The following is a 12,905-nucleotide window of genomic DNA, read 5'->3' on the forward strand; positions in this document are numbered from 1 at the left end:
TATAGCAGTTTTAAAGTCTATTGGGCTTTGTAGATATTTTGATTGCTATTGAACCAGTTTTATCTGGCCCAGACATTGGCCCATTATTCGTATTTTTTAAATTATGAACAGAAAATAACTTTAATTTAAATAATAACATATAATGTCACAATTTTATAAAAAAATTACCCTTTCAGTGCATATACCATGGTTAAGTTATAAATTAAAATTGGGCTCATCGTGAGAATAATTTAATCTTTTTTACAAATTTATAATTTTATTTAATTCTTTTAATTTTAACAATTAAGTTCAAATTAACTCAATTGTGTGCAAGTTTATCTAACATATAAAATCAATTTAGAGATAATATATTCATGTTGACTTGCATTTCATATGTCATATAATAATAATATTTGTGAGTTTCACATCTACACATAAATTAAATATATATATATAACCTACAAAAAGAAAAAAATAAATAATTTATGTACAACAAGTTATATTTATTTTTTTTTAATTTATTTGTACATATGAGTCATATAATATTATTATTATTTGATACGTGACATGTCAAGTCAATATAAACACACTATTTTACATGTTGGATAAAATTATATCGAATTGAGCTAATTTGGATCTAATTGACAAAATTGAAAAGATTGAATAAAATTATAAATTCACGAAAATAATTAGATTATTTTTTTATCATTAAATATGATTAAATTTAAAATTTTGAACACAAATTAATTAAATTATTGAAGTAACATAGAATCAATTTAATCCAATTAAATTTAGGATGGATTACAAAGTTATATAAAAACAAGAGATTTTTCTAAAATTTGCTTGACGTTAGCAAATTGAGAGAGGGCGTGGGCCTTATTGGGAGAGACCTACACACTCATCCCCTACAAGTTCATGTCGGCTAACATGACATTCGCGTTAACATATTTAGGTTGTTTAAAATTATTTAACTTAAGTTATTTAAAATAACAATTAGTGATGACTTGAATAAACAAACTTATCTACTCAAATAAAAGTTTAAAAATAGAAACAAAAAATAGTAAATTTTAAAAACCAAACATCTAACTTAAAATATCACATGTTTTATATTTAAAAAATCAATGTGTGAGAAAAAAATACAAATATAAGAAAAATAAAATGGTAAAGGAGATTGAAATAAGATAATGAGACTAGGAAAGGTAAGTTGGATATTTCAAAAATTCAATTATGACAGAAATAAATACTAACTAATTTAAATTTTAAATCTCTAGGGAATTTTTTAATTTTTCAATAAAAAGGGACTAATAAAATAATTATGTCAAACTTGAAGGTGATTAGTGTAATTTTTCAAATATAGGAGCGGGGCCACCGTATTTACAGCTAGCTGTCCGATCCGGGTATTCAAAATTGAAGACAGCTCATGCTTTCAAGCCCAATGCAATATTCAAGCGTTCTCATGCCTCAATTTATTATTTTACCGAGTTTTTTTCTGAGTAATTATTTTACCAAAATATTAAATTATGACATTTTTATAATATTCATTCTATTAGTATATTATATATTAATGACAAACGTAATTAAATATATAAAAATTATTTATTTTTAGAAAAATATTATTGATACATCATTGTGTATATCTTGGACTACACAATGATGTATTAATGTCTGCTCTCATCCAAGGTGGTAAGGTGCAGGAAGATGCAATGAGGTGAGGGATATTTATGTTATTTATGTATCTTGTGTAGTTCAAGGTGTACATAAATAATGTACAAATAATATGACTCTTGTTTTTAACTTTTTAATAAGGGACAATCTCAAATCTAACATGTTTAAAATTTAGTAGTTTTTCAACTCATATCTCATATGGTGTAATTTTAATAGATTTAGTTGATAGTATGTTACGGAAAAAAAAAAAAGATTAGTAGAATATTTTAAACATAATTTACTATATTATGTCTATTTTTTTGATGATCAAAAAGTTTTGATTAGTAAATATATCATTTTTTAAACAAAAAGTTTATAAAAAAAAATGGCATAGATAAAGAAAATAGAATTAGAAGAGTAGTTTTTTGAACCAAGTATCAATCCTAATTAAATGACTCGGCCAATCAAAGCTAGTCAAGATATCATCCAAGTTTCATATAGTTTATGTTGAATTTTGTTGTGATTTCATGTGATTATTATTATTTTTTTAAAACATATGCACGTCGAATCCCAATTGTGGTATTAGAGCATAATTTATACGTTCAGCGCCACTCTATTAAGTTGTGGGTTATAAGGTGATGTCAACTGTGATATCAATTGTGATACAATATCACATAACTTAAAGATAATTAAAATGACTTTTCTTTTCTTTTTTTATATAGTATTTGTTAATTAAAATATGAGTAGAAAAAAAGTAAGATATGGTAAGTATTTCAAATAAAAGTATTTTATATTGTATTCTTTAAATTTATATGGCACAACTCTTGAAAAATAAGTCACGTGATTTTTTATTTAAAATTATTCAGATAAATTTATCTCTTTCTCTCTTTAAATAAATTTATTTTTGATCTTATAGATAAAAAAATGATTTGTATGTCTTCCAATGCATTTCAAATTTTTTTTTTTAACGTAAGAATTCAGGCACCGACCCAACCAGACAATCAAGCCAGGCCAAGTAAATCAGGATCAAAGACCTATGCCCATGGCCCCCATGTAGCAAATGCGATATTTATTACGTTGCCCAAAATTCGAGCACACAACCTCAGCATATCTAACACCTGAATCCCACACAGGCAACCACTTCAGTTACCTCAAAAGGTTCATTTAAAAAAAATATGATAAAAATCTTGAAATATTTTTTAACCTTATTTTGACAATTTTATATCATAGTTTAAAAATTATTATAATCTTATCTTATTCATTTTAACAAACGTTACTTTAATGTATATTACGTTGCATTTAATTATAATATTTTTGATGATATTTGTCAATTAATATATTATATATTTAAATTAATGCGAGATGAAATAAAATAAATTAATATGTAAGTATCATAAAAAATATTACAGCATATATTTTATAAAAATTAGATATATATATATATATCCAATATGATATCCCAACAGAGTAAGCACAGAGAGAAAACAACAAGGCGGTGGGAGCATGCAGAGGAGAATGTCGAAGCATTTTACTACTTTCAACACTTTCAACTTTCAACCCCACACCAGTTCACAATTTCTAGAGCTACGTGCAATTTTACGGCAATCCATGAAATCTCTGTCTCTTCTGCACCTTTTTTTTTTTTTTTCTCTTTTTTGTTCTTCCTAATGCTACACCTAAAGATCAATCTCCGAATCGTCACACGAATTCGAAGCGATTTCTCTCTGATTCGAAGATTAGTTTAATGTTTACATGAAGCTTAAACGCAGATCCAAAGGCGGATGATGATCCGTTTCGGAGAGCTCCTTGAAATCGCCTGAATACAGCCTCCTCAACTTGTCGGAGTCTGATTCGCCGAACGAGCTCAAAGGAAATAGCTGCAAAGTTTCGATCACTCTTCCGGTGGGATCCGGAATTTGATTTGAATCTACAAAATCTGTAAAAAAACCTTCTCCGTGAGACGCTGTTTGGTTCTCATCAGGACAAACGAAATCGAAATGCTAAAAAGGCTTTATCGATCAATCATGGATTGAAATTAAAGCGAAAAGATAAAAATATGCAAATAGCTTACGTTTTGCAGAAGAAACCTTGTCTTCTCTGAGGCTCTGATCGTGGTGTTGATGATGTTCAGGAAGCGAAACTCTGCGGCGCTTCTGTCTTTCTCTGGCTTTATGGTTTTGAAACCAGTAAAATACATTCTTACTCTCGATCTTGCCATAGAAGCTCAGCTGAGAAGATATCTTTTGGATCTGATCAGTGCTCGGGGTTCGGAGTCCGGACCTGAACAGGTCAGTCAGAACTTTAACCTGTTCGGCCGTAGGATTCCACCGTCCACACTTAGCGCCACCGCCACCGCCACCAGCTGCGCCACCGCGTGGCTTGACACAAAAGCCTGACATTCCATGATCATGTTCCATATCGATCTAAAGCCTTAAAACTTCTGAGCAGTACACTCTAAAAGACTCTTTGAGTTCGTGTACACAGACACACATATATATAGATATACACGCACACATATATAAGTACAGCCAATTGGACTGGTTAGTTTATAATTTATCTTTTTGGATCATCATCTGATTATCTTTTCTCATTTGTTTAGTGGGAGACGGGAGTGAAGCAGAATCGAGCCTTTTGTTTATGTGCAGTCTGCTTTGAATTTAGAGACCGTCAGATGCAACTTTGAGGATTTGATCGCTTTGTTTTTCCCTGGTTTTTTGTCTAGGAGAGAAAAAAGAGAGATAGACATGCACAAAAGCTGCCACTGTTCAAAATTTCGGTCGGCGAGCAGACAAAGAGGTGACTTCTCAAATTTTGCATCAAAATACTCCATTATTAATGTATCAAATTCCATATTAAAATCTTCACATGCTTGGGAAGTAGTTAAAAGTGGTCTTCACTACAAGTAGAGATCAAATTACCATAGACAAATTCACACAAATTTTTATATATTTAATTGGTACATGTGATTAGTGAAGTATTCTACATGTTTGATAAATTTATTCAATGAAGATTTAAATAACAATAATTACAAATTTTAATCAATAAAAAATAAAGTTTTCACACACTAGTTCTTAAAAATTGTTGGATGGTTTGGTAGGGTGGGATGGCTAGTGGAGTGAGGCCAAACCCACAAAAAAAAAAAAAAAAACATGGGAATAGTACAAAGTTTGGTTGATAAAAATAGTAGGTGTCTACCGAGGATGAGACGACATGGATGGTGGGAAAGAAGGTTGGTGAGAGTGTAAGTCAAAGTTCACAGTGTCTGGATCCCAGTTGGAGGATTGTGATCAAAGCCACTGACAAGGATCCTGAGTTTCGTTACCAATGTGTGTGTTCTCTCTCTCCCTGAGTCAAAAACATTGGTGGAATTTAATCTTCTTTTAAGGGAATGGGGACAATGACTTGTGGACAATAAAAGCCCCCAACTTATAGATTTTGAGAGAGACAACTCAAGATCAACTAGAAGGGGACCATTTTTAGCTTTAATTTTCTCTCTCTCTCTCTCTCTCTCTCTCTCTCTCTCTCTCTAAAAGTTTATAAAAATAAGATGTGAATGTTAAAATAATGTAAGTTTGAATAAATTCACCACCAATCTTAACTTCAAACATAACAGAACGCACTGGTTAAGAAAATAATTCATAGAAATCTATAATGCGAAATTAAGACTACAAACATGTATTTGGAAACAAAAATCATACCAAAATTGCATAAACTCCCCTAAATGTAACACTTTAATTTCAATTTTAACTCTTAGCAGTTACATCATCGTCATATATAGTAGGATTTAAAAATTCAGTACAAATGTTATTTCTTCAAGGAATAATTTTACTTTGAAATTCATCAATAAGTTGAGGGGGATGGAGACAGATTAGGGTTTTCCAATTATTTTTTGTGAACAAGCAAAGTGGGGAGTGAATTTGTTGTGCGTGCTTTCAACAATTCCCAAAGATGTTTCATTCACGACACAGAGTTGATATTTGTCTCTTAGCATTTGGCACTTGCACTCTGCTTTTCACTAACTCCTAGGATTAATATTTCCTACGCCTTCTCCCTACATATTATATACGTGTTTCATGTATTCATTTCAGATACATTGCAAGTACATGCATGAAATCAAAATGTCCGGTTTCAATTATTTTTTAATAATTTATGTCATTTCATAAGTTTTCTGGTATATAAAAATTGTTCTAAAATCATCAAAACATATTAGTAACTTACAAAATTTGTGATTTTTTTTCTTTTCAAATAATTGTGGAGACTGACTCTATATAACTAAAATTCTATAGTATTTTTGATTAAAAAAGTGACATAAAATAACAAATATAATCGATAATTTAAAAACTATAATTATGATACTTACATAAGTATAATCTATGGTTTGTGCCGTTTAATTTTTTTTTTCTTTCTGAGCAATTTCTAATCTCTTTCGGTGAGCGGCATGCGTGCATTGAAATAATATCAATTGGAGTTGGAGATGAATTGTCATTGGGATTTATAACATCTTAATCCAATCACATTTAATAAAAATTGCAATTGGAGAGACCTTACATATTCACCTACAAATTTAGAAAAGAAATTGAAATACCCATCAAATATTATGCCTCTTCCTCTATTTGTCAGTCTTTACCTCTCTATAAATAGTAAAACTTTCCTTCAAATTAATATATGCTCACAATCATACTAAAAGTATAATTTCTATAAATAGTAAAACTTTTCTTCAAATTAATATATACTCACAATCATACTGAAAGTATAATTTTACTTTGAGTATGAGATTGATGAAAATATTGGAGGATTCACGGATGACCTCATCCACGCCCTTAGGTGATTTCTTACTTGCAGGTTTCCCAAAAACTACACCTAAGACATTCTTCGACTCTTCCTCACAAAAAAAGTTATTATTGTATATTCGTAACAATAAAAAGATTGTATTTAACTCAATATAATGTATATTAATAAATGTTTTATGTGAAAATTCTATTCTAAACCAATGACACCTCAATATCAGGAAGAGATCAAAACAAATTTAAATAATTTATATATTCATAAAAAACCAAAATCACATTGTGTATTATGTATCTATTTTTTTTATATATTTACAGTAATTATTATGTCTTATATAAGGAGTGCATGCCATGCAATCATAACCATAAATAGCACAAAAATTGTATTATTCAAAAACACTTATTAATAAAAATTAAGTGCAATCTGCATTACCGTTGGATGATAATAAATGGTATACAATTAATTTTTGACATACTTAAGCAGAATGGTTACCAAATTCTTGATAAAGACAGAAATAAAATTGGCAATGCTGGTAAAAGGGGGAAGCGTGTCGCATTTAGCTGTCTTTTTGGTAACTCCACTTAGATTGGGACATCTTTAGCATATGACCAAGAAGTAGTAGTCCAAGCAAAGCACCACAACTAAATTATTATGCATCTGTGGTGTTTTAGGCAGGCGGCCTCCCTATTCCCTAATTTCCGTCCTTTTCTCTCTTGTCTCCGGCATGTTTGTTGCCACTCACCGGCCACCGCCATGAAAACGTCTTCTGCTACGCCACTTTGGCGACACCATTAGGAGATAATGGGCAATGCAATTGTAGAATTCTATTTTTTTTATATGAAATGGTTTAATTATTTGTTCCATTATAATGTAAAATAATTAGGGCTATGTAAATAAAATTTTATATAGCCTTACAAATCTCTCTCTCTCTCTCTCTCTTTGATATGAGAGATAGTATTATGTTATAACTAACTAGCATAAATAATAGCACTCTGAAGGTGGCAAATAGGTTGAGTTGGCTTGGCATGGACTATTTTCTTAGACTAGCCCCCTACGTTAAATGGGTCATACCTAGTTACTCTCCATAACTGCATATCAAGATCTAATTAGATATGGCCCCATTAAATTGTTATAACACATCAAAAAATTAATGACCGTAGATAAGTGTTATATTTGACACGATCACCTGACATAGCATGGCACTATACTAGAAGTAGGCCCGGACCTCTAGTGCAAGAATCCATTATCTCAGGGCCCACAAATTATGTTAATTTAAGGGGATCTATAAAATTGAGAGAAAATGATTATTTTATTTCTATGTCTAAATGACGATTTTACCCCTATATAAATCACTCTCCCAAATCTAAAATTTGTAGAATGAACTCTCTCTCTTCTCTGTGTTTAAATGAATATTTATTTATTTTTTGCCTTTGTGTCTATATGAATATTTGTAAATCACTATTTTGCCCGTTCAAATGAATATTTGCTTATTTTTTTATATTTTATTATAAAAATAAAATTTAAATATGATTTGGAGGCTCATTTTTATATTTCGACTCACCCTCCCAAAATTTCAAGTACAGCAGTGACTAGAAGTGTTTGTGTTTCTTAGTACTTTTTGACAAAGTGTTGATAAATATGCGAAACGAAAAATTAAAGATGTTTTCTGCCCAACATCTTCTTTTGCTTCTGTTCCATCAGTGGTGGGTTTTGCACTTCTGAATCTTGAATCCTAAATCATGACTCCTAGCTCATTATCAAAAATTGCTAACAATACTTTTTTAAATTAATCTAACAGAATTAGTACCAAAAAGGGTGTTTTTGCCAATAATCTAAACTATACGCCATCTAAAATTAAAAAAAATAAAAAATAAAAAACTGCCTTTTCATGCATTTTTATTTTTTCTTTTGATTTTTAAAAATTAAAATTATATTACACGACAATTAAGGCCACGTCACGTTTTTTTGTTGTTTAACTCATCTACTAAATTATAATCTAACAATAAAGGTTAATGATCTATAATAATATTCTTTAATTACAATAAACTTACAAAATTGTCCAGTGAATTGTAAAAATTAAAAGTTGGTTTTAAAATTAAACAAAATTAAAAATTCGTTTTTTTTTGGTAATTTAGTTGTTAGATATTTAATTTTAATGTGTGTCCTGTTTTTATAATTTAGATATTTAATTGTTGATTTATTGCTTCATATTTCTTGAAATTTTAAAAATTCTAATTCAAAAATACTACTTAAGACATTCAGTTGTAACACATCTAATGATACTCGTATTAATTGTAACATAAAATATAATATATTAATATATAAATGTCATAACTAAATATATAAATAACATTTTAAATTTTTGTAAAACCATCCAAATATTTGTAGTGAATAATGTGTGTTGGCTCATGGGATTTTGGAGGGTATGTTAGAACAGACGGAGTGACTTTGGCACTGTATACCCATCTATTATTATAAAGGAGACAAAATCCATTAAGTAGAAATATAACAGCTCCGGCCGCTGTCTTATTGACCAAATCCACATTACAAACGGCCCACTCAACTTCTGACTGGGCCCCCAACTCCCCAACCAGGCCCGCGGCCCATCTGTTTTCGAAACGCTAAAAGCACGGCCCTCGAGAGTGACAGATAGAATCCCCACCAACCACTACATGGACATGGACACACGCGAAGTTAAATCAACGGCTAGGAATCGATCATCAATCACTTGGACTTGAAGGGGATGGCTCTGATCACCACCTGGTGGTACAGAGCTGCCAGCGCCGCCCCGATGAATGGCCCCACCCAGAAGATCCACTGCAACCAAAAATATAATAACCACCACCACACAAATTAGGAAAATAAAAATTGGACGGCCGTGATGATCTCTTTGTGATATTCAATGTGCTTGTAAGAGCTTTCATTCTAATTCTATCTTAAGTTTTAAATTTATATCTTTTCTCAAGTGGGTGCTTACGTGGTCGTCCCAGGCGTGGTCCTTGTTGTAGATGATCGCTGCACCAAGGCTTCTCGCCGGGTTGATGCCGGTGCCGGTGATGGGGATGGTAGCCAGGTGAACCAAGAACACGGCGAACCCAATTGGTAATGGCGCCAGTATCTACAGCTCAATCGGATTCACATCAATTTGCGATATGCCATAAAAATTGAAGAAAATTTCGCACACAACGTTAATTTAGTGAAAAACAATGAATTTAATGCTTACGGGGACATGGGAGTCGCGGGCGCTGCGCTTGGCGTCGGTGGCGGAGAAGACGGTGTAGACGAGGACGAAGGTGCCGACGATCTCTGCTCCGAGGCCGTCGCCTTTGGTGTAACCGGGATTGACAACGTTGGCCCCGCCGCCCAGCATCTCGTACGGATTCTTCTGGAAACCCTTCACCACTCCAGCGCCGCATATTGCCCCAAAGCACTGCATCATCATGTAGAACACCGCCCTCGTCAACGACAACTTCCTCGCCAGCAGAAGCCCGAACGTAACCGCCGGATTAATGTGCCCCCCTACAACGTTCGAAATACAATCAAAACACAGACGAAATTAGCTCAACAACCGACTGGCTAGTTACATATATATACACACTGATCACGAGTTGCGTACTCATTCAGTGTTTCTGATTACTGACCTGAGATGCCGGCAGTGCAGTAGACGAGGGCGAAGATCATGCCACCGAAGGCCCAGGCGATGCCTTGGATGCCAACGGTGGAGCACTTGGACGGCGACCTGACGACGCCCATCACCGTCAGAACGGTGATGTAGAGGAATAGAAACGTGGCCACGAACTCGGCGATCCCCGCGCGGTAGAACGACCACGACGTCAGCTCGCCAGGCTCGAAGAGAAAGGGCGCCGGCGGCGGCTCCCTGTAGTCCTTGTCCCCGCCCTGCGCCGCCGTCCCGATCGGCTGCCTCTCCGAGAACTTGTTGGCTCCCAATCTCACATCTTCTTCCTTCCCCTCCATCTCTCTCTCTCACTCTCTACCACCAGCTCGAGCTCACAGGAAGCGCAGTGATCGCTGATTACTGACCCCAGATTACTGACCGTTGGATGAAGTGAGTGAGTGATCGACTGATTTATATACAATGCTGATGGGCATGGGTCCCGCTGACGTATTCGAATGATTTTAGTTTTCCTACTCTACGGCCGAGCCTGCCGACCATGCATCATTCAGCTCTTCAATTGTGGAATGACGTAAATACCCTTCGCACGTTTGCCGAAAACGACGTTCCCTTGGGTCGGTAGAGTGAACACGAGGTGGCAAAAGCTGGACCATACACGTGGATTTGGTCCACCGGCCAAGAATCCAAGATAGACTAAATGTGGAAAATGCATTCACGCAGTCGTCTATAGGTATCCCTCGTAATTTTAGGGTCTGATAAGGGGTAATTGGGGAAACATAATTTGTGGGCCTGGTTGGGTAGTGGCTGAGCTGGGCGAATTTGATTGGATGGGTCGTGCGACAATGTTGGCACGTGGCCAGCGAGACAACGTTGGTACTGCCACCACCACACGTTCGACACGTAGATGCATGCTCTGTACAGCGCAGTCACCGCAAGTAAAAGATTTCGGCTGTCCTCGACGTGTATCCACGAAAACAGACTATACGAGAAGAGACTATTCTGCAGTTCCATGTTAACTTGGCTGCAAAATGATGAAATTTCTCACCATAAAGAGTTTTATATACGTGTGAGAGGTGAATTATGTTATACTGTAATATATCAAGTAAGAGATATAATATATGGTATCTGCAAATAACCTTTTTTATAGGGAGGTGAAACTTTCATATTGCGACTGTCATGATTCGAACTTACATTTTTAGGTATAATTTATTACTTGAGAATCAATTGTACTACGTTCGTGGGACTGCAGTTCCAAATTAACTGGTTGCATCATTGATAAATTATAATCTGTATAAGTAAATTATGGGTTTGACTCTAATATTATGTAATGAAGTAAAATCTTCAGTTATAATTTAATTTTTTTATTGTAATTGAGAATATGAACTTGAGCGGCGAAAAATTGTACAAAGATAATAATTTATTTTTAAAAATATTTATAAATGTTTTAGAATAAGTTTTTTTTAAAAAAAATTAATGTGTAACAAATATATTGTATTTAAAAATAAAAATTTTACATATGTTTTTTTTGTCAAATGTTTGATTAATCGTTGCAATAATAATTTAAATATTTAAACCAATTTATATTATTGATGTATTCTAAATATTAATTTACTTAAAAAAATTAAGGCTAAAAAATAAAAACCTTGAAATAAGCTCGAGAGAAGCTTGACGAAGTCATAAAAGCTCAAGAATCTCTCTTAGCAAGGTCTCTCGATAACCTTTCAGTAACCCTTATTAAGGCTTAAGAGTGGACTTTATAGGAGACTATTTAGTCTTCTCGTTACCTTCCAAATGAAGTCTTTACTAAATATGTTACTAATCTTCGAAGTCATCGCCTTGAATGCAAGAACTAATGACAACAATTTCAATCCTAAATAAAATGGAGACTTTATCATTTGTTAATTATAATCTCTATAAATAAAAAAAGACGATCTCTCATCTCCAAGTATACAATAATGTTTATAAAAAATTATTTAAATACTTATTTAGTTTTAATTGAAAATAACTTAAACATAGAAAGATAGCAATCTTCTAAATACCTAAAGAGGATTTCTTGGTAAAATAAATTTGTTGTTATATCAAGACAACAACAATTACGAAAACATAAAACAATTCAATTGATCAAAATGTAAATAAATATAACATAATGTATAATGGTGGTATAATTTATTTTTTAATTATTTTTATAAGTAAAATATTCATACAAAATAGTTAATATACAAGGAAAAAAAAAAGTCATACCCAATTAAGGCATATCCAATTAAGTGGCAACCTCATAGGTTAGGTAACCCAAGCCCCAACTTAGGAGCTAGAACCCTAAACTCCTACAATCCACCTACCCTTATAAAATTAACTCTTAATATGGTGTTATCAGTAAGCCAAAGCATAATCTATATATGATTTTTTTTAAAAAAAATTATATTAAAATAAAGAGTCTAACTAATTTAGACCAGTCTAATTTTAGATTCGAAATTTTTATAAATTTCGATCCCAATCTACTCCGGTCCAAACAGAAACATCAATCCCAACTAAAAAGTAAAACTAAAATATTAAAATTATTCTTTTAAATAAATAAAAATTAGATAAATCGTAGTAGGCAAGAAGAGGGCAGGCAGATAATCCATCTCGTGACCCTCTTAGACGTGACGTTTTATTATATTATTTTATAATTGAAAAATTAAAATCACCTAACCTTTGCTAAATAAATAAAATAAAATCATGGGGGCGGTGCTGGGACTGGGAACGTTATCTTAAGCAAGCTTGCTTCTGATTTATGAATGAATTATGAATGTTCTAACATTAATTTTGTCATTATGCGGACCAATCAATCATTGTCTCTGCCACCGAGCATATTGGAATTTCC

The 12,905-nt window shown here is 32.9% G+C and overlaps 2 protein-coding genes across 2 annotated transcripts; both read right to left on the reverse strand.

The window, feature by feature from the left end:
• Positions 1-3,127: 3,127 nt before the first annotated feature.
• On the reverse strand, positions 3,128-4,248 carry LOC127812527 (WUSCHEL-related homeobox 7-like). The gene is made up of 2 exons (XM_052352941.1): positions 3,695-4,248; positions 3,128-3,559 (listed from the first exon to the last, which is right to left on the reverse strand). Exons 1-2 carry the CDS (start codon positions 4,038-4,040, stop codon positions 3,372-3,374), a joined length of 534 nt encoding a protein of 177 aa, XP_052208901.1. The 5' UTR covers positions 4,041-4,248; the 3' UTR covers positions 3,128-3,371.
• A 4,603-nt stretch (positions 4,249-8,851) lies between these two features.
• On the reverse strand, positions 8,852-10,475 carry LOC127787488 (aquaporin PIP1-2). Its single transcript, XM_052315551.1, has 4 exons — positions 10,050-10,475; positions 9,632-9,927; positions 9,386-9,526; positions 8,852-9,225 (listed from the first exon to the last, which is right to left on the reverse strand). The coding sequence occupies exons 1-4, from the start codon at positions 10,381-10,383 to the stop codon at positions 9,133-9,135; spliced, it is 864 nt and encodes a 287-aa protein (XP_052171511.1). The 5' UTR covers positions 10,384-10,475; the 3' UTR covers positions 8,852-9,132.
• Between the last annotated feature and the right edge of the window lie 2,430 nt (positions 10,476-12,905).

This window comes from Diospyros lotus, chromosome 1, assembly GCF_014633365.1.
Source record: "Diospyros lotus cultivar Yz01 chromosome 1, ASM1463336v1, whole genome shotgun sequence".
NCBI lineage: Eukaryota > Viridiplantae > Streptophyta > Magnoliopsida > Ericales > Ebenaceae > Diospyros > Diospyros lotus.